Source organism: Stegostoma tigrinum, chromosome 6 (assembly GCF_030684315.1).
Source record: "Stegostoma tigrinum isolate sSteTig4 chromosome 6, sSteTig4.hap1, whole genome shotgun sequence".
Taxonomy (NCBI): Eukaryota; Metazoa; Chordata; class Chondrichthyes; order Orectolobiformes; family Stegostomatidae; genus Stegostoma; species Stegostoma tigrinum.
The window spans coordinates 106,067,783-106,093,085 of NC_081359.1; the positions used below are offsets into that span (position 1 = coordinate 106,067,783).

General features: G+C 46.0%; 1 protein-coding gene across 5 annotated transcripts in view; it reads left to right on the forward strand.

Annotated features, from left to right (window-relative positions):
- Window positions 1-23,505, forward strand: part of gdpd4a (glycerophosphodiester phosphodiesterase domain containing 4a) — a 78,737-nt gene extending 55,232 nt beyond the window's left edge. For all 5 annotated transcript variants that reach the window (XM_059646831.1, XM_048532681.2, XM_059646829.1 and 2 more), the window contains 9 exons: window positions 1,775-1,920; window positions 3,734-3,816; window positions 8,829-8,979; window positions 9,356-9,577; window positions 13,493-13,650; window positions 15,308-15,455; window positions 17,866-17,948; window positions 20,282-20,361; window positions 22,887-23,505. In XM_059646831.1, the coding sequence (XP_059502814.1) occupies window positions 1,775-1,920; window positions 3,734-3,816; window positions 8,829-8,979; window positions 9,356-9,577; window positions 13,493-13,650; window positions 15,308-15,455; window positions 17,866-17,948; window positions 20,282-20,361; window positions 22,887-22,984 (1,169 nt within the window). In that variant the 3' untranslated portion in view covers window positions 22,985-23,505. The remainder of the gene's footprint in view (window positions 1-1,774; window positions 1,921-3,733; window positions 3,817-8,828; window positions 8,980-9,355; window positions 9,578-13,492; window positions 13,651-15,307; window positions 15,456-17,865; window positions 17,949-20,281; window positions 20,362-22,886) is intronic.
- The last annotated feature ends 1,798 nt before the right edge of the window (window positions 23,506-25,303 follow it).

Consider the following 25,303-nt stretch of genomic DNA (forward strand, 5'->3'; position numbering starts at 1 on the left):
GGCTAAAGGGTTTGAGCTATAGAGAAAGGCTGAATAGGCTGGGGCTATCTTTCCTGGAGCATTGGAGGCTGAGGGGTGACTTTGTAGAAGTTTATAAAATCATGAGGCGTATGGGTAGGATGAATAGCCAAGGTCTTTTCCCCAGGGTAGGGGAGTCCAAAACTAGAGGTCACAGATTTAAAGTGAGAGGAGAAGGATCTAAAAGGGACCTGAGGGCCAACTTTTTCATGTAGAGGGTGGTGTGTGTATGAAATGGACTGCCAGAGGAAATAGTGGAGCGTTGTAATATTACATCATTGAAAAGCCATCTGGATGGGTATATGAACAGGTAAGATTTAGACGGATACGGGACAAATTTTGGCAAATGAGAATAGATTAGTTTAGGATATCTGGTCGGCATGGACAAGTTGGACCGAAGGGTCTGTTTTCGTGTTGTATGTCTCCATGACTCTATAACAATTCAAAATCCAGGGATTTTCAAGGAAGACTGCATGTGTTGAAAGTAACGTATTTGTTACCTTTTGTGAACCCTGTTTGTGTAGCTGTTGGTTCCAGTAATGTGCAGATGAACAGGAGCTGAGTGTTTGTGAAGCTGATTGATAATTGGTCACGTGTCCACCAACAATGACAAAGGTTTTCTACTTGACATCAACAAGATATTAGTTGTCTGGGGGCACTGAACAGCTTGGCCTGTGAATAGATGGAGAGAAGCTTGGCCAGACCAGAAGAGAAACCAGCAGGTCTACAGCAGCCAAGAACTCTTCCTGTCAGTTCTCTGCAGTAAACCACTTTAAACCAGAGAAAAATCATCTTATCTTTCTTCCATCAGAGGCTGCAAGTTGCGACTTTGAATTGGATTTTATAAGTGAACCAGCCAGCCTGTGCCTTTCACAAACCAGTAGAAGCATTCAGCAAAAAAGGAAGGTTGGGGAGAAATCTTTGGATCAGCAAGAGCCAAACCAATAGAGTTTGTGGACATAGGGAAAACTGGGAAAGCAGTTTTGTAATCTCTGCTGATGCTTCTTATGTTGTGTATGTGTGTGTGTGCACGTGCATGTATGTCTGCATGACAGTGACTGTGTGCACGTGCGTGTGTGCATGAGCGTGTGCGTTTCTGCATGTATGTGTGTGTCTGTGTGTATGTTTATGGAGGTGGGTGTTTTGAAAGGGTTTAGAGTTTTAATTTGTACAATTCCATTTATTTAGTATGTTTATTCATCGCTAATAGTCTGCAATAAATAGAGATTTTATTTTTGCTCAGCTCAGAAACCCGGTTTGTGTGTTTTTTTTATTAACTCAGATTGAAAATCAGTTTGTTTTGGGGATTTTGGGGATATTTCTCTTAAAAACTTTAAGTTTTGTGCCAACTCCGGAAATAGCTGAGCTTGTTTTCCCTCGCACTGCTCCCATCAACATGACAGAGTGGAGAAACTGAATTGTTCTGCTCAGAGCGGTTAAGGTTGAGGGAAGATGTTCCAAATTGTCAAAGTTCATTATAGAATAAGGAGAAACCTGCTTGAGCAACAGAAGGGATTGATAGCCGGAGGATATATTGAAGGGAGCTGGTGAAAGAACCAGGTGGAGATGTGAGGAGGAACGGTTTTAGGTTGTGGCATGTAGAACGTGTCACCTGAAAAGCTGGTGGAAACAGATCAATAATTTTCAAAAAGAAATCAGAAGGGCTGATGCCCCTCCCTTGCTGTGCTGTGCATGTTGGAGAGTTCAAGCCAACAGCTGTTTGGTTGCCAACTCACTATCTATTTTTGTATTTCAGTTCCCAGAGCCATCATTTTGGGTCTATATTCTGCTGTTCTCCTTTTCCTCTATCTGGTGCCTCTTGGTATGTATTCTCCTTGCATCAAAGAGAAGGGGACCCTGGGGCCAAAACCAGCTATCATTGGACACAGAGGAGCACCAATGGTATGTCACCCTTTGATTGAGTCTCTCTCTACTCTTAGCAACCTCTTGGTGCTGCCCAGCAAGGTGTCGGTGGGTAACACTACTGCTACTGAAGTGAAATGGTTTGAGCTCAAATACCACTCTTAATATTTGAACTCAAAAGCTATGGAGAGAGGGTGGTAGAGTAGCCAAGTCTTTGGACTAGTAACTCAGCTGTAATGCTGTCAGGGCCATGGGTTCAAGTCCCATTAGGGTCAACGTTTAGACTCAATGAATAAAATCTGGAATCGAAAGCTAGTCTTGATGATGTGTTTATCGATCCATTGCCAATTGTCACAAAAGTCCACCTGGTTCACTAATGCCTGTCCAGAGAAGGAAATCTGCTGCCCTCACTTCGTCTGCCAATATAAAACCCCAGTTGGTTCTTAATCACTTTCTGAAATGGCCCTCACAAGCCTTTCAGTTCAAGGGTAATTAGGGATGGATAAGAAATGCTGGCTTTGCCAGTGACACCTGATGCCAAGCTGAGGGCCCACTGCAGCAACAAAATGCTGCCCCATGGGCAGGGCTGTAAACTGAGGCTCTTTTGTCCACCCAAGAGGGTGGTAGATAGTATGGGAGTGGCTCGGCGGTTAGCACTGCAGCCTCACAGCACCAGGGACCCAGGTTCAATTCCACCCTCGGGTGACTGTCTGTGTGGAGTTTGTACGCTCTCCCCGTGTCCGCATGGGTTTCCTCCGGGTGCTCCGGTTTCCTCCCACAGTCCAAAGATGTGCAGGCTAGGTGGATTGGCCATGGGGAAATGTGGGGTCATGAGTGTAGGGATAACGATCTGGGTCGGATGCTTTTCAGAAGGTCGGTGTGGGCTGAATGGCCTGCTTCCACACTGCCTATGATAATACCACCATTTGAAGGTGAGCAGATGAGTTTGCCCTGATTGTTCTGGTTAAAGCATGTCAGCTCAGGCAGCATCCCAGAAACGGTGTACTATTGTGGGAGCTTGCTGTGCTCAAAATGTTTGCCCAGCTTCTCACAACAGACTAACCTTGAAAAGCCCTTTATTGGCTGTCGAGTGGTTTGGACCAACCCAAGCCACAGTGTGGAAATTTCAGTGCTTTTTAATGTTACCTGTACCAATAAAAGTTGCAAATTTGCCAGTGTGAAAAAGTTTGCAGTGAGCTGATCAGCTGGGAGTTGTCAGGAGCTAGACAGGAAGAATTAAGAATCAGGGCTCTGAGAGGCACAGGGTTACTATGTGAACACAACATTGGGTTGGTTTGTCAAAGTGTCCAGACTCCACAAAGAGACTTCCATTCACCTTCTGTCTGCCTCCTTCCTGATCTCCTGATACTGATGCCCTTGACTGTAGGAGCTGGTGTTAACTAGACCACCCCACACCTCTGCATGACCCACCCAGCCACTGAACTTCCCAACCAGTGCCCCTCTGAGCTTTGGAAACAATGACAGGAGGGTTGAGACCTGTAGGAAGAGCAGCTGTTCATTAACTCAAACAGTGCAAGGAAATGGTCATGGCATCTGGAGAGGGCTGGAGACACATAACCAGGCATAGCAAGGACATGAAGGGTGGCAGGTCCCAGAATAACCTGATTCAAGTTAACCAGAATTCCGTCACATCCTGACTGAGAGACCACCCCCGCCCCGTTCCCACTGTGACTCAGCATGGATTGAGATTTTGAGCTCTCGCATTGCGGAGCGCCTGCTCTAATGGTGTTCCGAGCTCAGAAATGAAACCTCAGTGTGACAGAGAGCTAAGTGTGTCTGTGAGCATGAAAGTGCAACATCATCTCAATTTCTCCTTTTTACTATTCAACAGTTAGCACCAGAAAACACATTGATGTCATTTGAGAAGACGATAGAACATGGAGCGGATGGTCTAGAGACTGATGTCACCATTAGGTAAGGTGTTGCTCTAGTTTTCCCATCGTCTAAAAGTCATCCAACAAGCTGCCACGTTTCTGGAATTCTCAAACAAGGAAATGATGCTGTACCGATAGAGTACAGAAGTCATTGGCAGCTTCACATGTTTTAAAATGTGTTTATTTTGTAGAGGAGCTTTCTATGATATTCATTCAGGGGACATGAGCATCTCAGTTTGGTTCAGTATTTATTGCCTGTCTCTAGTTGCCCCCTTTGAGAAGGAGGGAGTGAGCTGCCTTCTTCAACCGCTGCAGTCCATGTGCTGTAGGTAGACCCATAATGCCCTTAGGGAGGGAATTCCAGGCATTTGAACCAGTGACACGAATCACAAAATTAGCATGATGCAAAATTCAGTCCATCATGCTTGTTCTATTACCTAATACCAATCTCTGCCTTATCCCTAAACATCATTACTGTCCCAATAACCATCCAATGCCTCTCTTCAATGCCTCAGTTGAACCTGTGGGGAAGAGTTAAGGGAGAGTTCATTTTAAGTCAGTTAAAGGATTTAATCTAGAGAATTGATTTCTTCCAGCGATCAGAGTTAAGAGCAGAGGGTGGAGTTACTTTGGGCTGGATTTATACATTCTCTGTGCGTATACACGTCTGAAGTCCCTATTTACTGCGTACAAATTGACGTTTCCCCACCATCAGCTCTGAGGAAGGGTCACCGGACCCGAAACATTAACTCTGTCTTTTCTTCACAGATGCTGCTAGACCTGCTGAGCTTTTCCAGCAACTTTGTTTTTGTTCCTGATTTACATCATCCACAGTTCTTTTGGCTTTTATAAGTCAATTCTTGATCATTTGGGGAAAAGGCAAGGAAAGTGAAAGTGACGAATGTCAGATCAGACATGATCCTGTTGAACGGCGGAGCAGGCTCAAGGGGCCGAATGGCCTACTCCCGTTCTTATTTCGTTCTGGTCTTATTTTACAACCCTGTGCTGGTTGCTTTGAAGGTGGGATTGGGTGAGGTTGGGCTTTGAGTGTAAAATACAGCAGCCTGTCTGCCACGTTCTCACTCACCCTGGTCTGATTCTCATTCTACAGGGGGCAGTGGAGGTGTGGGTCAGCTCACCCTGGGCCCTATTAAAGTCCCTGACCCTAATAGCAACGCGCCCCTCTGCTATTTTGTTTGTGGCAATGGGCAGTCCAGACCAAGTTAGTACCTCGGGGGTTGGTATTGGGGGGGTGGGAGCGGTCATTGGGTATCCTATTTTGGGGAAGAGGCATTACCCACATTAACTGCCTCAACCAGTCTTTGGGTAAGCATGGGGGCAAAGGGGTATTGCGAAGGTGGAGTAATCAGATCGGCCAGGATTTTTATTGAATGGTGGGTGGACAAGGCTGCTATACCGTTAGATCATCCATCTCTGTTCCATCCACCCACTTTGGTTCACCCTATTCCTTCCCTTATTGAATGGTGGAGTAGGTTCGATGGGCTGAATAGCCTGTTCCTGACCTATTTTCTATGTTTTTATTAAAAGTAGTTGTCTCCTGAGCATCAATGTTTACAAGGAACTGGGTCAAAACTGTACAAAGCAGTCACATCGATTGAAGAACAAGTACAGCAGTTGGAGTAGGCATGCATGTACAGGATGTTAGGAGCAGCAGTAGCCCATTCAGCCCTCAAATCTGCCCTGCCATTCATTTCGATCATGGCTGATCACCTATCTCAATGCCACTTTCCTACGCCATCACCATTTCCTTTGAAATTCGAGGCATTCCTCCCGCACCCCACCTCCACCGGCCCGCCGCTACCCACCCCCAAATAGTCCTAATATCCGTCCCCTCCTTGAGCTTCCGTTTTCTGTGCCTTTTGGACACGGTTCCCCAGGCCCTTTGCTGGGGTCTCCTGTCAGACGCTACCTGTGTCCCAGATTTAACGCTATCTCTTCTTTGGGGAATGGCTGTGATGGCTACCACTCAAGCCTGGCGCCACTGGTAGAGATGCCACACAATCACATCATCCGCCAGCTCTCTGAGGCTCGGTGGCTCGGTGTTAGCACTGCTGCCTCACAGCACGAGGGGCCCAGGTTCAATTCCAGCCTCAGGCGACTGTATGTGTGGAGTTTGCACATTCTCCCTGTGTCTGTGTAGTTGCCCTTGGGTGCTCTGGTTTCTTGCCACATCTCAAAGATGTGCAGGCCAGGTGGATTGGCCGCGGGAAATTATGGGGAAGTGAGGGATATGTTGCCCAGCTCGCTAAGATTAATGGTAGGCCTTACAGCAATGGGGCCAGGAAGGCCTTTGTCACAGGAAAGGGGATGTCTGAAACTCCCTGACCCCAGACAAATCGATTGAAAACTTCAAAACTGACATTGACTGCCTTTTGCCTGTAAGGTATTACTCCAAATACTGTACTGGTTCTTCGATCGATGAGACTAGTTTGTACAGTTTTGATCTGGTTCCTTGTAAACATTGACGCCCAGGAGACATCTACTTTTAATAGAGACATAGAAAATAGGAGCAGGAACTGGCCATTCAGCCCTTCGAGCCTGCTCCATCATTCAGTATGATCACTGCTGATCATTCAGCTCAGTCCCTTGTTCTTGCTTTTTCCCACACACTTTTTGATTCCTTTTGCCATAAGAACGATATCAAACTCCTTCTTGAAAACCTGTTTTAGCCTCAGCTGCTTTCTGTGGCTGAGAATTCCGCAGGTTCAACATTCTCTGGGCGAGGAAATTTCTCCTCATCTCAGTCCTTCCTCGTATCCTTAGACTGTGATTCCTGGATTCCCCAGTCTCTGGCCCCAGTTTGTGTCACTGTTTGAGGAGGCCAGGTATGGTGTGTGGTGGGTATGGCTGGTGGATAAGGATGTGTGCCTCTGACAGAGGTTGGATTCTTGGGGTGGTAAGGAGAAACACTCTTCACACTAAGTCCTCTTTGACCTGGGTGTGATTAACACTGACCCAAACTGCCCAGAATAGGGAACCATTTGATTCCGGCAGCATTAGGAAGGCTTGAAAAGTCTGTGCTGTGGAGATGGTTGCAGAAGACCGGGAATGTAGTCCAGCTTTGTCAACATACAAAGGGAGGCAGGAAGGCAAGTTGTGAAGGGGATATAAAGAGCGTACAGCAGGAAATAGATGGGTGAAGAGAGTGGGCAAAAAAAAATGCAAACAGGTGTAAAGTGGGAAAATAAGGGATTGTCCATTTTGCTAGGAAGACGAGAAAGGCAGCGTATTATTTTAATGGAGAAAGACCACGGAATAAGGCAGTGCAAATGGCTCTTGGCATGCTTGTACATGAATCATGATATATTAGCACACGGACAAAGCAAGCAATGAAAATAGGAAATGGAATGTTGGCCTTTATTTTCAGGGGACATGTACGGAGGTAGAGAAGTCTCACTGTCGCTGTAGAGGGCAATGGTGAGCACATACTTCAAGAGTTGTATAAAGTTTTGGGTCTCAACCCCGATTCTTTGGAATTCTGCCAGTGAAGCTTGTACTATTAAATACACTGAAGGCCGAGTGAGACAGAGTTTTGATGTACAAGGAAGTCGAGGCGTACGGAATTGGGGCAGGCAGGGAAGAAGGCTGAGGGGGGAGCAAATTACTGCACTTGCTGGAGTCTGTACTGACAGCAAAAGATGCTGGCGATCACAGCGGGTCAGGCAGCATCTATGGAGAGACAGCAAGGTAACATTTCGAGTCTAAATGACTCCTCATCAGAGCTGACGTGACTTTTATTTTCAAGGCTGAGGGAAGACTTGATTAAAGTTGGGCAAACCTCTCTGAGTTGCATGGGCACAGTAGATAGAAAGAAACAGTAGACAGGTGAGGCAATAGCATAGTGTTATTATCGTTAGACTTATTAATTCAGTGGACCCTCACGCACGCTCTGTCTCACGCACGCTCTGTCTCACGCACGCTCTGTCTCACGCACGCTCTCTCTCACTCACGCTCTCACTCACGCTCTCTCTCACTCACGCTCTCTCTTACACACGCACACACGGATTCATTAAAAATCTGGAACGAAGTTTAATGATGACCTTGAAACCTGTTTCAAATCTTGAGCGATGGAGTTGCTGAACTCATCTGGTTCACTAATGTCCTTTAGAAAAGGAAACTGCCATCCTTAGCTGGTCAGGCCTACATGTGACTCCAAACCCACAGCAATGTGGTTCACTCTTAACTGCCCTCTGAGCAATAAATGCTGAACTTGTGAATGAATAAAAAAAAAGTTTCGCCTTAGGAGGTACGTCAATAACCAGGGAGCACAGTTTTGAGGATAGGAAAAAATTTTTGCCCAGAGGGTTTTGGATATATGTAATTTACGGCCTAAAAGGGAGGGAGAGAGTGCAACCCTCCAGACATTTACAAACTATTTATTTGAAATGTCACAGCAGAAAAAACTATGGGCCTGGTGTTGGAAAATGGGATTAAAATGGCTGAATATTTGGTCTCTGGCAGGGGCATGATGGGCTGAAGGAGCTCTTTCATGCTATAATGACTCTATGACTTTCAAACCATGGCACAGTTCCTCAGTGGTTAGCACTGCTGCCTCACAGTGCCAGGGACCTGGGTTCGATTCTAGCCTCGGGTGACTGTCTGTGTGGAGTTTGCACATTCTCCCCGTGTCTGCGTGGGTTTCCTCCCACCATCCAAAGATCTGTAGGTTAGATGGATTGGCCGTGCTAGATTGCTCATGGTGTCCAGGGAAGTGCAGGTGGGGTGGATTAGACATGGCAAATGCAGGGTTACTGGGATGATGTGGGTCTGGGTGGGATGCTCTTCGGGGGTTTGGTGTGGACTTGATGGGCTGAATCTATGATTCTTTGGGCCACAATCTGATCAGTTGCAAGTTGAGATGCTTGCTTGCTTATTTCAATGGATAGAAACAATTGCACGGGGACTGTTGAGTGACAAGGCCATTTTTGACGGGCTGAATGGCCTGCTCTTGTTTCGCATGATGTCATGATAATTCCGTGTCTCCAGTTCTAAGGCGGTTCCCGATGTGCAATGTTTCTCATTGTTTAACAGTTGGGATGGAGTGCCGTTCCTCATGCATGACCAAACGCTGAGAAGGACCACCAACATTGAAGAGGTGTTTCCAAGCAACAAGACCAAGAATGCGGCCTCCTTTATTTGGAATGAACTGGCAGAACTGAATGCAGGGAAATGGTTTCTCCAGGTGGGGCACACAGCAGGGGTGAGAGGTCAACGTGTACAGAAATGGTATCCAAGGGGGCGAATTTCCCTCTTGTCTGGTCAACGTCGGGTCTTTAGCATGTTGCTATAAGTGTAACAGAAATGTTGAAACTCAGTGGAAACAGGTCCACAGAACTTAAGGGCAGTGCATTTAGCACTGGGTACATGATTTCCACCTATTAATTGGAGCAGGGAGATTGTCTACTCAACCAGCATCAACTCTTGACAATGATCAGGGTGTGTTAACGGCAGGGGCAAAACAGCATGTGTTTTTAATAAAATGAGGTTGCTTTCTTTGTATTTCGCCCTGTCCCACAATTCCCCCCTTTCTAACTTGGCCTCTTCCTCTCCCTGAACAGGACAATCCTTTTGGAACGAAACATTTGTTGTCACGTGAGGACAGGGAGAAGGCCAACAGGCAGCCAATCTGTCAGCTCAGTGAGCTCCTCGAGCTGGCTGCTGCCCATGGGAAATCAGTCATCTTCGACTTGTTCAGGCCCCCCCACAAGCACCCGTACCGAAACAACTTCATCCACCAGACTGTCACCACCATCCAGAGGTCTGGGATCAACGAGAGCTTGGTAATGATCCTTCACTCACTTGGCTTTCCATAACTTTAGTTGGATAAATGTGAGGTACTGCATTTCGGTAAAACTATCAAGGGCAGGACTTATACAATTAAAAGAAGGGTGCTGGGTAGCGTTGTAGAACAGAGAGACCCAGGCTTTCTGGTACATCATTCTTTGAAGTTTGCATCACATGTAGATTGGGTGGTTAAGAAGATGTTTAGCAAACTCTTCTTTATTGCTCAGGCCCTTGAGTTTGGATGTTGGGAGGTTATGTTGAGATTATAGGCCTCTTCTGGAATACTGTGTCCAATTCTGGTAACCCTGTTCGAGGAAGGATATTATTCAGCTGGACAGGGTGCAGAAAGGATTTAGCAGGGAGTGGAGGTGTTCAGTTGGAAGGAGAGGCTGGATAGGACTTTTTTCACTGGACCATAGGAAGTTGAGAGCTGACCTTATAGAAGTTATTAAAATAATGAGGGGCCAAGATAAGGTGAATGGCAGGTGTCTTTTACCCAGGGTGGGGGGAGTTCAAGAATGGTGGTATATTTTTAAGGTGAAAGGAGAGAAATTTAAAAAAAGGGCGTGAGGGGCAACTTCTTTACACAGAGAGTGGTTCGTGTGTGGAATGAACTTCCTGAGGAAATGGTGGATGTGGGCACAGTTACAATATTTGGAAGACATTTACATAAGTACATGAACAGATATGTTTGGAGGGATAGGGGTCAAACACAAGTAGGTGGGACTGGTTTAGTTTAGGATTAAGGTTGGTATGGACTGGTTGGACCTAAGCATCTGTTTCTGTGCTGTATGACTTGAGGATTTCTGTTCCTTCATCGCTGGAGGATTAACAGAAATGTTGGAAACCTTGCAGAAATTCACCCCATTATTTGTGTAGATGTTGGCTTCACCCTTTCAAATGGCCATCTCTGTTTGCATCCTTTCTCTTCCATCCCTTTCTCACTCTCTTGCCTTTCGACGTCCTCCTCCTTGTTTCAGCTGTAAGCTCTGGGCAGTGCTGAGTGAAAACCCCACTGTGTGGGGTGATGTTTAATAGTTGAGGTGCTCCCTGCTCATTGAAAGGGCATAAATGATTTCTGAACTCCCTTCCCCCTCCCCATTTCTGAAGAAGGGTCCTGACCCGAAACATCAGCCTTCCTGCTCCTCTGATGCTGCCTGGCCTGCTGTGTTCCTGCAACATTGGCAGTTCTTACTATCTCTGAACCATTCTTTGTGACTCCTTGAGTAAGGACGTAGGCGGCTTCTGTGTTTCCATTTTCAACCAACACACGTATATAAGACATTTTAATTGCTCCTTCTTCGGATGAGGGTGTCATTGATAAGGTCAGTAACTGTTGTCTGTCTGTAATTGTCTATAAACTGAGATCTTGTTGGACCATTTCAGAGGGCAGTTAAAAGTCAACCACATTGCTGTGGGTCTGGAGTCACGTGTAGGCTACACCAGGTAAGGTCGGAAGATTTCCTTCCTTGAAGGATGGGTTGTCCTTTAATGACAGTTGATGCTAGTTTTCCATTCCTGAGACTAGCTTTCCATTCTAGAAAAATACGGAATTTAATTTCAACAGGCCATTGCTGTAGGATTGGAATTCATGCCTGGAGCTTTAACCTGTGGTTTAACATTACCATTTTGCCAGCGTGTTCCCCAGGCCAGTTTAGCCTGTGCGGTCCCTTGAGACATCTCTTGCCAATCGATACTTCAAGGCCGATTCCTCACTGACATAGAAAACAGGAGCAGGATTAGGCCCAATGGCCCTTGGAACCTGCTCCACCATTCACTATGATCACGGCTGATCATCCATCTCCTTACCCTGGACACAGTATTCCAGAAGAGGCCTATAATCTCAACATAGCCTCCCAACATCCAAACTCAAAGGCCTGAGCAATAAAGAAGAGTTTGCTAAACACCTTCTTAACCACCCAATCTACATGTGATGCAAACTTCAAAGAATGATGTACCAGAAAGCCTGGGTCTCTCTGTTCTACAACACTTCCCAGGGCCCTTCTTTTAATTGTATAAGTCCTGCCCTTGATAGTTTTACCGAAACGCAGTACCTCACATTTATCCAATTAAATTACCCTGCCTCCTTTCTACATGCTTTTGATCTCTTTGGCCCTGAGAACCATAACAAACTGCTTGAAAACATTCAATGTTTTGGCCTCAACCGCTTCCCGTCACATAGAACTCGATAGTCTCACCACACTCTGGGTGAAGAGATTTGTAAGATGTAGGGGCAGAAATGTGACCATTCAGCCCATCGAGTCTGCTCCACCATTCAATCAAAGGTGAGAGTCACTCAACCCACTCTCCCGCCTTCTCCCCATAACTTTTATCCCTGCACAAATCAAGAACCTACCCATCTCTGCCTTTTAATGTATTCAATGACCTGGCCTCAACAGCAAGGTCACAATGTTTTGTTAAAGGTAGAATCCCCACTGTGTGCAAGCTGGCTGTTCAGCCCATGGAGTCCATACTGACCCCCTGAAAAACATCCCACCCAGAACCCTGTCCCCCCCTATCCCTGTAAACCCTGCATTTCCCGTGGCTAACACACCCAGCCTGCACATCCCTGGACATTACAGGCAAGTTAGCATGGCCAATCCACCCTAACCTGCACATCTTTGGAATGTGGGAGCAAACAAATAATCTGACAAAACCCAAACAGACGCGGGGAGAATGTGCAAACTCCACACCAACAGTCACCCGAGGGTGGGATTGAACCCAAGTCTATGTTCCTGTTCGATGCAGCAGTGCTAACCACTAAGCTATTGTGGAGATCACTATATGCCTCAGCAGCTTGGCATGTATCTTGTCAGGGCTCTTTGAACCTGATATTTTTCAATTGTTACCTCTCATTGCTTTAATCCCAGAGAATATGATCCTGACCTACTCAATAAACCCCAGAGCTTGCCTTCACACCCGGCCTCAGTCTGTCTGCAATCCATCATCAGTGCCAGATTATCTAACCCCCATTTCCGGAGAAGGGTCCCGACGCGAAACGTCAGCTTTCCTGCTCCTCTGATGCTGCCTGGCCTGCTGTGTTCATCCAGCTCCACACTGTGTTATCAATAAACAGTGGAGTGGTCTCTAATGGTGCAGCGGTGATGTTCTGACCTCTGGGTTAGAGAATCTTGGTTCGAAGATCTCTTGTAACAGGTTGATTAAAAAAATAACGTTTTGTAAATAGAAATTGCTGGAGAAACTCAAGAGGTTCTGGCGACACTTGTGGAGAGAGAAAATAGAGTTAACGTATTAAGGTCAGAGACCTTTCCTCAGGACTGGAGAGAGGTGGAAAAGAGATGGGTTTTAATGGTGTTCTCATCCAGGCAAGTGGGGAGTATTCCAACATACGCCTGACCTTGTAGGTGGAGGACAGGCTTTGGGGAGTTGGGAGTTAAGTTACTCACCACAGTATTCCTAGCTCTTGTAGCAACTGTATTTAGTCCAGTTCAGTTTCTGGTCAGTGGTAGCCTGCTCCACCATTCGAGATGATCATGTCTGATCGTCCAACCCAGTCCCTGTTCCTGCTTTCTCCCCCTACCCTTTGACCGCTTAGCCCTAAGAACAATATCTAACGCCTTCTTAAGAACATTTTTAGCCTCTATGGCTTTCTGTGGCAGAGAATGCCACAGGCTCCCCACTCTCTGGGTGAAGAAATGTCTCCTCATCTCAGTCCTAAATGGTCTACCCTGTATCATTAGGTAGTGACCCCTGGTTCTGGACTGCCCAGTCATTGGGAACATCCTTTCCGCATTTAACCTTGTCTAGTCCTGTTACAATTTTCAGTTCGCATGAGGTCCTATAGATCATTTTTCTAAACTCCAGTGACCTAACTGTGGTTGTGGTGGAGAAATGGCCACACCTTTAGGTAGGGTTAAAGGTCACAGGATATTTCCTATCTTTCATTGCAGGTTCTCTGGCTGCCCAACGCTATGAGATCATTTGTGCAGCAGATAATGCCTGGATTTGTGCACATTCACGGGGGAAAGAAGCCCATCAAAGAGTTACAGGAGGACAAAATTGACAAACTTAACATACGCTACAGTGAGATTTCCAGCCAAGAGATCAGGTCAGTAACAACTTATACTCTCATCACATCCCTTAATGAGGCAAAATGCCCTGAAATGTATCACAGTAGCAGCTGGACACTCAGGGACGGGCAGTAAATGATGGACTGGCTAATGACATCCCCATCCCATGGAAGATTTGAAAATAGATTGACGTGGAACTATTGACATGAAAGATTTGTATTTCTGTAGCAACGTTTCTAGCTTCAGTTCATAATGCTTCACAGCCAACAAAATACTCTTGAAGTGTGCTCGCTGTTGTGATTGAGATGAGGCAGCCAATTTAAACACAATAAACTCCCATAAACTGCAGTATAATTGTGACCAGATAGTCTCTCTCAGTGATATAGTTCGAGAGGAAATGTTGGCTGGAAAATTGGGATCAAATCTCTGAATTTAAATGGAACCAACACCCTTCTGACTCTAATATCAGATGTTCCCTGAAGATTGCACAATGTCCTGCACTATTTCCAACTCCTCAGATACTGATAACATCTGGATGAAATCTCGGCTTGGCCTGACAAATGGTAAGTAACATTTGTGCCACACAAATGTCAAGTAATGAACATCTCCAGTAAGAAACAATCTAGCCATCATCCCTTGTCATTCAACGGTGTTACCATCACTGAATACCCCACTATCAACATCCTGGGGGTTACCATTGATCAGAAACTGAACTGGACTAGCCATATAAATATAATGGTTGCAAGAGCAGGTCAGAAGCTGGGTCTACTGCAATCTACTCCCTCCACCACCGATGTACACGCTGATGCTACTGAGCAATCTACAAGATGCACTGCAGAACTTCACCAAGATTCCTTAGACAGCACCATCCAAGCCCATGACCACTTCCATCCAGAAGGACAATGGCAGCAGAAACACCATTCCCTGCAAGTTCACCTCCGAGTCACTCACCATACTGAGTTAAAAATATATCGCTGTCCCTTCACTGTCGCTGGGATTCCCTCCCTAACAGCACTGTGGGTCAACCCACGGCAGGTGGCCTGCACCCCCACTTTCTTCTCAAGGGGCACCTAGGGATGGGTAAAAATGCTGGCCCAGCGAGTAACACCCATATCCCCTGAGTGAATAAGAAATAAAATATTGTACCATTTTTTGTGACATAAATTGGGAGCTTGCAGCAGGAGAGATGGGAAGACCTATGTTCCCTCTTCTGGAGTCTGGTCTTGGGGCTTCTTGAATTGATTTTTTTTATGGTGAATGCTCACAGGCAACAGAGGAAGGCAACTTTCTATCCTTCATTCTTGGTTGTGCTTGAAACTGTCTTCTCATAACAAAACTATCTCTTTCTCATGACTTAACCAGCTGAATACAAAAAACAAATGCAAAACAGTAAAACTATTTTCATGCAATGAACGGTTATGGTGTAGAATGGGCTGCCTGTGAATGTGGGGGAGGCAGGTTCAATTGGGGCATTGTTTCTATTTAACCATCCAATGTGTTGGGTTCCAGTGAAATTGCAAGAGGCGGGCGCTAAGTCAAAATGTTCAGGGAACCAGTACAGATGTGATGGGCTGAATAGCCTCCTTCTATCCCATGACAATTCCATGACTCGACAGGATTCGGTGATTTATTTCTGCAAGTGGAGATCGTTTTTTTTAAGCGAAAGTTTGACCAATGTCTTTCTCTCAAACGCAGAATGTATGCAGCTGCCAACATCAGCACCAACCTCTATGTCGTGAGTGAAGTGTGGCTCTTTTCTTTGGTGTGGTGCTCCGGTGCCCACTCCGTCATCACCAACGCTCCTCAGCAGCTGAAGGAACTCCATTGGCCCTGGTTTCTAATGGTAGGTCACCCCTCTGCCACAAACATTTTTTGGAATACTGCATTCAATTCTGGCCTCCCTGCTATAAGAAAAATTATTAAACTTGAAAAGGTGTCGAAAAGATTTACAAGGATGTTGCCAGGGTTGGAAGGTTTGGGCTATGTGGGAGGCTGAACAGGCTGGGGCTATTTTGCCCAGAGTGTAGGAGGCTGGGGGTGGGGGGTGGGGGTGACCTTATACAGTTTCATAAAAGCATGGAGCGGCACGGTGGCTCAGTGGTTAGCACTGCAGCCTCTCGGCACTAGGGACCCAGGTTCGATTCCACCCTCGGGCGACTGTCTGTGTGGAGTTTGCACATTCTCCCTGTGTCTGTGCGGGTTTCCTCCGGGTGCTCCGGTTTCCTCCCACAGTCCAAAGATGTGCAGGTTAGGTGGATCTGCCATGCTAAGTTGCCCGTAGTGTTCAGGGATGTGTGGGTTATGGGGGATGGATCTGGGCAGGATGCTTCAAGGGGCGGTGTGGATTTGTTGGGCCGAAGGGTCTGTTTCCACACTGTAGGGAATCTAATCTAATAAAGAGCTTGGACAGGGTAAATATGATAGAAGGGTCCAAAACTAGAGGGCATAGAACAGTACAGGACCTTCAGCCCACTATGTTGTGCCGAACCTTCACCCTAAACCTAAGGCCTGTAGGTTTAAGGTGAGGGGGGGAAAGATTTAAAAGGGACCTAAGGGGCAACTTTGTCATACAGAGTGTATGAGGTTTGAGCTGCCAGAGGAAGTGGTGGAGGCTGAGACAATAATAACATTTAAAAGTCGACGGGATGAGTACAGGTAGTTCTCCTACAACTGAATAGTTGCGTTCTTGTGTGGCCTTGCACTGTAGAAAATAGCACCATAGGAAGTTGCATCATAGGGAAATTGCTACACTAAATCACTACTCTATACAGTAGAAAGATTGTTTTATCCAAACAGCGCCCACTATTCATCAATCAAGTTACAGCCAATTCGCGTTATAGTAGAAATACCTGTACACAAGTAGGAAGGGCTTCGAGGGATATCGCCGAATTTTGGCAAATTGGACCAGATTAATTAGGATATGTGGTCGGCATGGATGAATTGGACCGAAAGGTCTGTTTCCGTGCTGTACAAATCTATGACTCTACAATTCCTGGCTTTGCCCCTCGGAATAACATCCCCCCGCTCTTACTGCCAAATTACTGTGAGCAAATGCCTGTTCATCCACCAATCCCATGGCCACAGAGGGACACGCCAAGTGCAAACCTTTATGGCTGAGTGAGGATTGTTGGAGAGTTTACCAAGAGAAGCCAGGTGAATGGATTCTGAACAGGAACCAGCCGTGATCTAACTGAAGGGTAAAATGGGTTAGATGGGCTGAATGACACTCGATGGGTTGAATGCTCTTCCATTTCTGTGTCCTGAAAATGACACTAGAGTCTGAGCAGCAATCTGCAAGGAAGTGGTGAACTACATGCCTTCCAAATACCAGGGGAGCTAGAAGTGATCTATAGTTACCCTTCCCTACAAACAGAAGGGATATGTTCAGGTTTTGCCCCTTTTTGAAGGCTTCCTGGAAAATTGTGGAGCCGATAGTTTCCCATTTCCTCAGTATATAAGAAAGGGCCTAGTCAGTCAGTGAACAATTTTTGTTTTTGTAATCGACGTTGTTGTGACCTTTTCAAATTTGGCATTCTTGCATTTGGCATTCTTGCATTTGTCCTGATGAGCCCAAGATGAGGAAAGATTGGAATATTTGCTCTTTTTGGCAATGTTTGCATCTTTTGTAACTCTTTAATGCAATCAGGGTCACTCTGTCAACAACTTCTACGATCTTAACACCTCAAGCTAAACCCTTCACTGTCTCTGGGTCAAAATCCTGGAATTCCCTCCCTAATAGCATTATGGGTCAAGCTACAGCAGGTGGACTACAGCGGTTCAAGAAGGCAGCTCAGCCCCACCTTCTCAAGGGGCACCGAGGGATGGGCAAGAAATGCTGACCCAGCCAGCGACACCCACATCGCATGAACTAACATTAAAAAGTTTTGAGGAAGGGTCACTGGACCCGAAATGTTAACTCTGATTTTTACTTCGCAGATGCTGCCAGACCTGCTGAGCTTTTCCAGCAACTTCTGTTCTTAGTCCTGGTTTACAGCGTCCGCAGTTCTTTCGGTTTTTATTAAAAATAATCACTCCATAATCTCTTACATTCCACTGTGTACAAGCCCACTCTGATGTTTGCAGTCATGATCATTTAACCTTATTTGTGCTGGTATTATTCTGATGAATCATTAGTGTACCTTTGTCATTTTACGACATACTTCCTGACACAACGTTCCTGGAACTGAATTTACCCAAGGACTTTACTGATCATCTTTACTGACTTTATTGTTCATTTTTGTTGTCCCATCCAGACCCCTTCTCAGTACAGAATGATGTGGATTTCAGCAGATGTTGTATCAGCCACATTGATCCTAATAATATTCACCTTCAATTGGTAAGTGTATACTGAACTCAGTGAGCTGGGTGGCCGGTTTGCGATGTAGAGTGATCCCAACAGCGTGGGTTCAGTTCCTGCACTAACTGAGGATACTACGACAGGTTCTCCCCTCACCCGTGACCCTCAGGTTAAACCACCATCAGTCCTCTTTTACTGAGCAGGACAATGGCACCATTGTGGTTGGTGGGCTCGCCGAACTGGTTTGTTTTTCTGCAGATGTTTCATTACCCTGCTGGGTCTCATCATCAGTGCAGCCTCCGATGGAGTGCTGGTGTGTTTTCCAGCCTGTTGTTTAAACTATAGAGTCCGTTGAGCTGGATTACCTCCCTTCCGGTTTTCCTTTACAGGGGAATGTATATGGGTCAAGTTCTAAGTGCTTGCTGATGGCTTTCTTCGTGAAGTACCAGGCTTCTAGGAATTCCTGTGCTTGTCTCTGCTTTGTTGGTCCCAGGATCCTGGTGCTGTGGACAATGTTGTCCAATGGCACAGTTAACTTTATATGCTGTATTTGTTTAACGAGTTCGAATAGCACAGCACAGAGCCTTTTGGCCCCCTTGTGTCTGTACCGAACATGACACCGTTCTAAACTAAGCACTTCACAAAGTCTGAATCAGAGATAGTAAGAACTGCCAATGCCCAGAGTCAGAGATCACAGTGTGGAGCAGGGGGAACACAAACATTTTTTTTCTGAAGAAGGGTCCAGACCTGAAACATCAGCTTTCCTGCTCCTCTGATGCTGCCTGGTCTGCTGCATTCCTCCAGCTCCACACTGTGTTATCATGGAGCCTGTGTCCTGTAGAGAGTCACACGGATGATCCCTGGAATGGTAGGTTTAACGTATGGTGAACGGCTAAGGATCCTGGGATTGTACTCATTGGAGTTTAGAAGGTTGAGAGGAGATCTAATAGAAACTTACAAGATAATGTATGGTTTAGAACAGATGGACGCTGGGAAGTCGTTTCCGTTAGTCGGAGAGACTAGGACCTGTGGGCACAGCCTTAGAATTAGAGGGGGTAAATTTAAAACTGAAATGAGACGACATTTCTTCAGCCAGAGAGTGGTGGGCTTGTGGAATTCATTGCCACGGAGTGCAGTGGAGGCCGGGACGTTGGATGCCTTCAAGGCAGAGATCGACAAATTCTTGATCTCAGAAGGAATCAAGGGCTACAGGGAGAGTGCAGGAAGTGGTGTTGAAATGCCCATCAGCCACGATTTAAATGGTGGAGTGGACTTGATGGGCCGAATGGCCTTACTTCCACTCCTATGTCTTATGGTATCCCTCTGTTTGATTTCATTTATTACTGTCATATGTATCAAGGTACAGTGAAAAGTGTTGTCTTAAGTGCCTTACGGGTAGATTGTACTGCACAAGCACATCAGGGTAACAGAACAGAGTGTAGGATACAGTGTTACAACTGCCAGGAAGGTGCAGGGAGAGATCAATGTTAAGAGTAGCGAAGCCCATTCAAAGTCTGATAACAGCAGGGAAGAAGCTGTTCTTGAATCTGTTTGTACGTGTATTCAACCTTTTATACCTTCTGGCTGAAGGAAGAGGGTGTTAGGGAGTATAACTGTGGTAGGAGTGAGTCTGTGCATGTGTCTGTCTGAATGCCTCTTCAAAGTTGCTATTGTGTCTGCTTATACCACCCTCCCTGGCAGCTACATTCCAGCAATGTTTTACCCACTGCATGAAAAATTTGCCTTGCATGTCCCCTTTAAACTCTTTCCCCCATCACCTTAGGCCTATGCCTGCTCATATTTGACATTTCCACCCTGGGAAAAATATTCTGATCAATCAGCCTATCCATGCCTCTCAGAATTTTATATTTACAACTTCTTATTGAATTCAAATTCTACCATCTGCTGTGGTGGGATTTGAACCCAGGTCCCTAGAACATTGCCTGGGGTAATGATACTCGACTCGAAGACAGTAAAAGGTGATGGTATGCCAGTGATTTACTGCCAGCTGCGTTTTCCTCCCTTTGGCTATTATGGGGTCTTGCTGTACACACATTGGCTGTGACAGTTCCTACATTACAGCAGGGGCTGAGAGTTGAAGAGTACTTCATGAGTGCTTACAATACAACCAATTCCTCACTGCTCTGCTGGGACTTGAACCCAGGCCCCCTAGCTCAGAGACAGAGACACTACTAATGTGCTACAAAAGCCCTCAGCTCTTTGCAGCTGGAGGATAGGTCCTCAGCGAACACGTTAAGTGCAGCGGTAGCTGACAACAGGTTTTGGAATACTCAGTTGTAAATTTCTTCCGATTCTAAATGGAACCAGCTGTTCTTTGAGTACAATTTCAGTTTTTTTTTTGTTTTATCCAGGTGGAGAGAAAATGGATTGCCCTGCTTTCCAAATGAGAGAAGTGGCAGTGATAACCTGGTTTACAGCAAGTTCCAAACAGGTCTGTACCAAAAAACAACAATGTACACTTCTTTAGTGCCTTCAAATGTGATAAAGTTGAAGCAAAAATCAGATAAAATGGAACCAGATAACACAAGTGGCCAATGGTTAGTTAAACCATAGGGATTTTAAGGAGGATTTGCCCTCCTGGGACCTGGATGTCTCTGGCTGGGCCAGCTCTTATTGCCCATTCCTGGTTGCCCTTGAGAAGGTGGTGGGCAGCTGCCTCCTTGAACTGCTGCGGACCACCTCCTCTGAGTTGACCCACAACATGTTTGGGAAGCAAACTTTTTCTGATGAAGGGTCTAGGCCCAAAACATCGGCTTTTGTGCTCCTAAGATGCTGCTTGGCCTGCCGTGTTCATCCAGCTCCACACTTTGTTATCTCGGATTCTCCAGCATCTGCAGTTCCCATTATCTCTGGGAAAGGAACTCCTGGGTTTTTGGCCGAGCAGGGAGATGGGTAGACAGGTTCAGGGAGAAAATTCTACAGATTAAGGACAAGGCAACTGGAGTGAAAAACAGTGGGATTCTCAAGAGGCTAAAACAAGAGTACAGCAGCAATTGCTGAGGGTTTTCAGGATCAGAGGTGCTACAGAGAGACAATTGAGCCCTTAGAGCGATATGAAAAATGGCAGAGCAATTTTCAAATTGCTCACTGCTGGAACATTTCAATCGGTCAGTCACCAATGCAAAGGATTGGAAAAGGACCTTTGTGGAAGAGGAGGGTATTTGGGAGAAACAATAACCTACATTTAGTGACATTTTCAATCTAGTGAAGTGTCTTAGGATGTTTTGTAGGCATATTGGAGTGGTATAGTGGTTCACACTACTGCATCAGAGCACCAGTAACTTGGATTTGATTCCACCCTAAGATAACCATGTCGAGTTTGCATATTCTCCCTGTGTCTGTGCGGGTTTCCTCCGGGTGCTCTGGTTTCCTCCCACAGCCCAAAGATGTGCAGGCTAGGTGGATTGGCCATGGGATATCGACCATAATGTGCTGGCTAGCCACAAGAAATGCAGGGCGATAGGTAGTGGGGGAGTGGTGGATCTGGGTGGGATGCTCTTAGGAGGGTTGGTGTGGACCTGATGGGCTAAATGGCCTGCTTACACACTGTAGTGATTCTATGCAACAAAATGGTGTGTCGCTAAGCCACTTGAAAAGATATGAGGTTCGACGACCAAAAACCTACTCTCAGAGCTTGGTTTAAGGAACATGTTAAAAGGAGGAAAGAGAAGTGTAGGAAGGGAATGGCAGAGTTCAAGGCTGAGACAGCTGTAGACGGAACCGCCAACACTACAGCTGTTAAACTCAAGACTCCATAATAGACCAGCATTAGATTGTAATGTGTGGGGTTGGAGAAGACGACAGAAGTAAGGATGGAGTGAAGACATTGAAAACAAAAGGAGAATTTTAAAGACATTTCTTGACAGGTAGCCAGCATAGGTCAGTGAACATAGGGATGATGGGAGAACAGCAGATTGGTGCGTGTTGAGGGTCAGGGACCCTTGTGCTGGATGACATTAAATTCCATGGAGCAGTTGGTTAGGTTTAAGTGTTTAGAGCCCAGGAGACCAGGCAGGAATATGTCAAAATAGTCAGGATGTAAGAGCTAATAGAATCACGCATGAGAACGTCAGCAGCCGATGAGCTGAGATGGAGCAAATGTGGGTGTTGTAATGGAATCAAACAGTCAATGTAGTGAGAATTTGGAACTTATGTCAAGTAGCAACAGAGGGAAATAGTAGAAGTACATTTAAAGGGACCTCAATAAAGGAGAAGGGCCTGGAGAGTTAATGCCATTAGCCTAGATATAGAAGGATGAGAACAGGCTAGACTGAAGTATAATTGCCAGAATGGACTGGTTGGGCTGAATGGTCTGTTTCCATGCTGTATCTCTAAAAGAGCAGGATGAGTGAGTTACTGAGCCAATCAATTCCTTTCGTAGAAAGAACTTTGGAATGGGCAGAGTTTTGAGAAATAGTGACTCCTGTCCTCAAGCGCACAGCTTAAGTGCAGCCCACGTGATGACCATAGCTAATCGATATTCCTGCAGCCTCTGTGTAAAAATGATAATTGGCAGAGGGATGTGAAGAGGAAATTGTTCACATGTATTCGCAAAACATTCATGCAGCAACGAAGATCAGCTGACAGTGGCTACAGGAGTCACCAAGTTGTTTGGGTCAGGAGGCTTTGAGAGTTTGGTCAAAAGTTAGCAGATTAATCATCAACCGGCTTGCTCACAAGATGACGCAAGCCCATAGCCACCCAACTCTGAATGGGTCTTGAACCTGGAGCTCTCTGGTCTAGAAATAGGCACAGTACCCACTGTCCCACAAGACCTCCAGGCCTGTGTGGAGCTTTAGGAATATCAGTATAGGCCAGATGGAACGAATAGCCTCTTGCTAGGTTTTAGCTTCCATGTAATAAAAACATGCATTTTTCATCTGCTTAATGAAAATCTAGATCAATTTCACCATGCCATGCTGAGTCTGATTTTGAAAATTCAACCCTGCCTTTCAGAAATGAACAACGTCTGGTCCATTTCCAGAGAAACTAACTGCTGCGATGACAGAGCATTGAACACAACGCCTACTGCAGAAGCCATTGGCCTTGCATGACCAGCAGTTGGAAAATAAATGGAAAGTGTTGTCAGGGTGTAGGTGTGGGGGGGTGGAGATAGCATTGGGAGAGACGAGGAATGGTACCATCACACACCCCCACACCCACGCCAAGGCGGCAGACCGTGCTGACAAGTGACAATGGAGTGACCGTCCAACTGCATCCTTTCCCCAGCGTCGCTGGCTTTGGGAGTCCATGAAGTGGAAGTTCCCTCATTGTACCTGGGCAGATCAAGGACCCACGGAATTGATCGTGTATCTCAAGGAGTGAATTGAATCACGTGTTACTGACAGGGCTGACATCATTCATTCATTCATCTCAAGTGGCTAGTGAAAAAAATGGCACGCTCAGCGAGGGATTGGCCATGCCACTTGGAGGGGCAGCAAAGAGTCAGCTGTGTCAGTGATTGGGTGGGGTGGGGCGCTCCATCTTTACTCGATCTTCAGCACCCACAGTCAAACCCTGGAACTTTCTGCACGAACTTTGTTACTTATGTTTGATCTTAATATCTACAGGCAAATGTGGAGGTTGGGGGGGGGGGGGGGGGGGCGGGTGCTGCTGGGGAAGAGAGTGGAAGCAGTGACTTTAGTGTTTTATTTAAGAATAAAAAGGAAGAGTCAAGATTGTGTCAGCATGTTTTTGTTAATGTGCTCATGCTTCGTAAGTGTTACTGCAGATTTATTGCCCATCCCTAGAACAAGTGGCTCCCAGTCACACAAAACTGAATGATGATACTTCAGGCCCTCTTGTGGCATAGTGGAATGTCCCTACCTCTGGACGGAGAGTCCTAGGTTTGAGTCCCAGCTGCTGAGTAATAATACCGCTGAACAGCTTGATTAGAAAAATAGGTAGAATTTAAAAACAAAAATGCTAGGTTCACATGGAAGGCCATGAAGGGTTAGCCCAGCAGTCCGGTCTCATATTTCCTTTGCTAGGAGACGTGACAAGGAGATGGGTTGTTGTGACAAATAATGATGGTTTCACACCCACCATTACGAGTTTTCAAATCCAGATACGTTTGTGAAATTCAAACTCTAAAGCTTGCCACAAATGGCATTTTAACCGATGTCCCCAGACTGTTAGCCTTTGGGTTATTAATGCAGCAACATTCCCACCCTCCCCCCCACATATCAGGACAAAGATGCACAGTTTAGGGTGGATTGGCTATGCTAAATTGCCTGTAGCATCCCAGGCTGCATAGGCTGGGTGGGTTAGCCATGGAAAATGTGGGATTAGCAGGATGGGGTAGTGTTTGGGTGGGATGCTCTTTAGCAAGGTAGTGCACATAATAGACTGAATGGCCTCTTTCTGCATTGGAGGGATTCTATGATCGTACAATGAAGAAAACCTCCACTATCTATAGAGGCTCCCACCATCCTCCTGGTTAGGTCAGTTAGCTGAACGACTGGTGTGCAATGTAGAATGAACACCAACAGCACAGATCACAGATATCTATCACTCACACCCCAAAGGTAACAAAGAAGGATTCTCCTTCTCAACCTCTCTCCTCACCTGGAGATGTGGTGACCGTCAGGTTAAACCATCTCCACTACTCTCACTAGCAAGGGGAGTAACTCTGAGCTTTGTAGGATGATGGAGCATTTACTGTTATATTGGTCACATCATGTATCAAAGTGAGACAGACCCTTCAATGGCAGGTGGTGGTTGTGGGGAGGGGGGCGGGGTGGTGGTCCTGCTGATTTAAGACAAATAGCAGAAAACCAACAGCATCATGGAGAATTTTTTAAAAATTACAATGTGGGGCTTGGATCTGAAACAATGCCTTCAAGCTGGTGGCATATTTGAAGAATAAACAAAAGTGGTAAACCTTTAGGGAGAAAAGGATACACACACATGAACTCTGACTCCTTGAATTTATTCTGCCATTGAATATGGGTAAAAATTTACATTTCTGATTTGCAGATACTGCAATGAACAAAAAACTGCAGCAAACAGTGGTGACAATGGTTACAACCAGTTACTGGTTCCAGGGTGTTGACAGTGGATGAGAGTTTTACTGACACCAGGACAGTTTGAGAACTTGAAAGAAATGTGGAAAAGAGAAAACTGCTACAATATCAAAATGGGCTCAAGGGCACATTAAAGGGACAGGGGAAAACCTGCATTCCAAATAGATCCATGGTGATAAGCCACTCCAACCCAGTAAATCATCAGCTGCCATTTCTGCAACCACCAGCCACACAGTCCCCTCCCCTGCCTGGTCCTCCTTCCGCAGGGACTGTTCCCTCCAGGACAGCCTGGTCCACACATCCTTCACCCCCACCAACCCTACAGCACTGTCCCCTGTAACCTGTGAA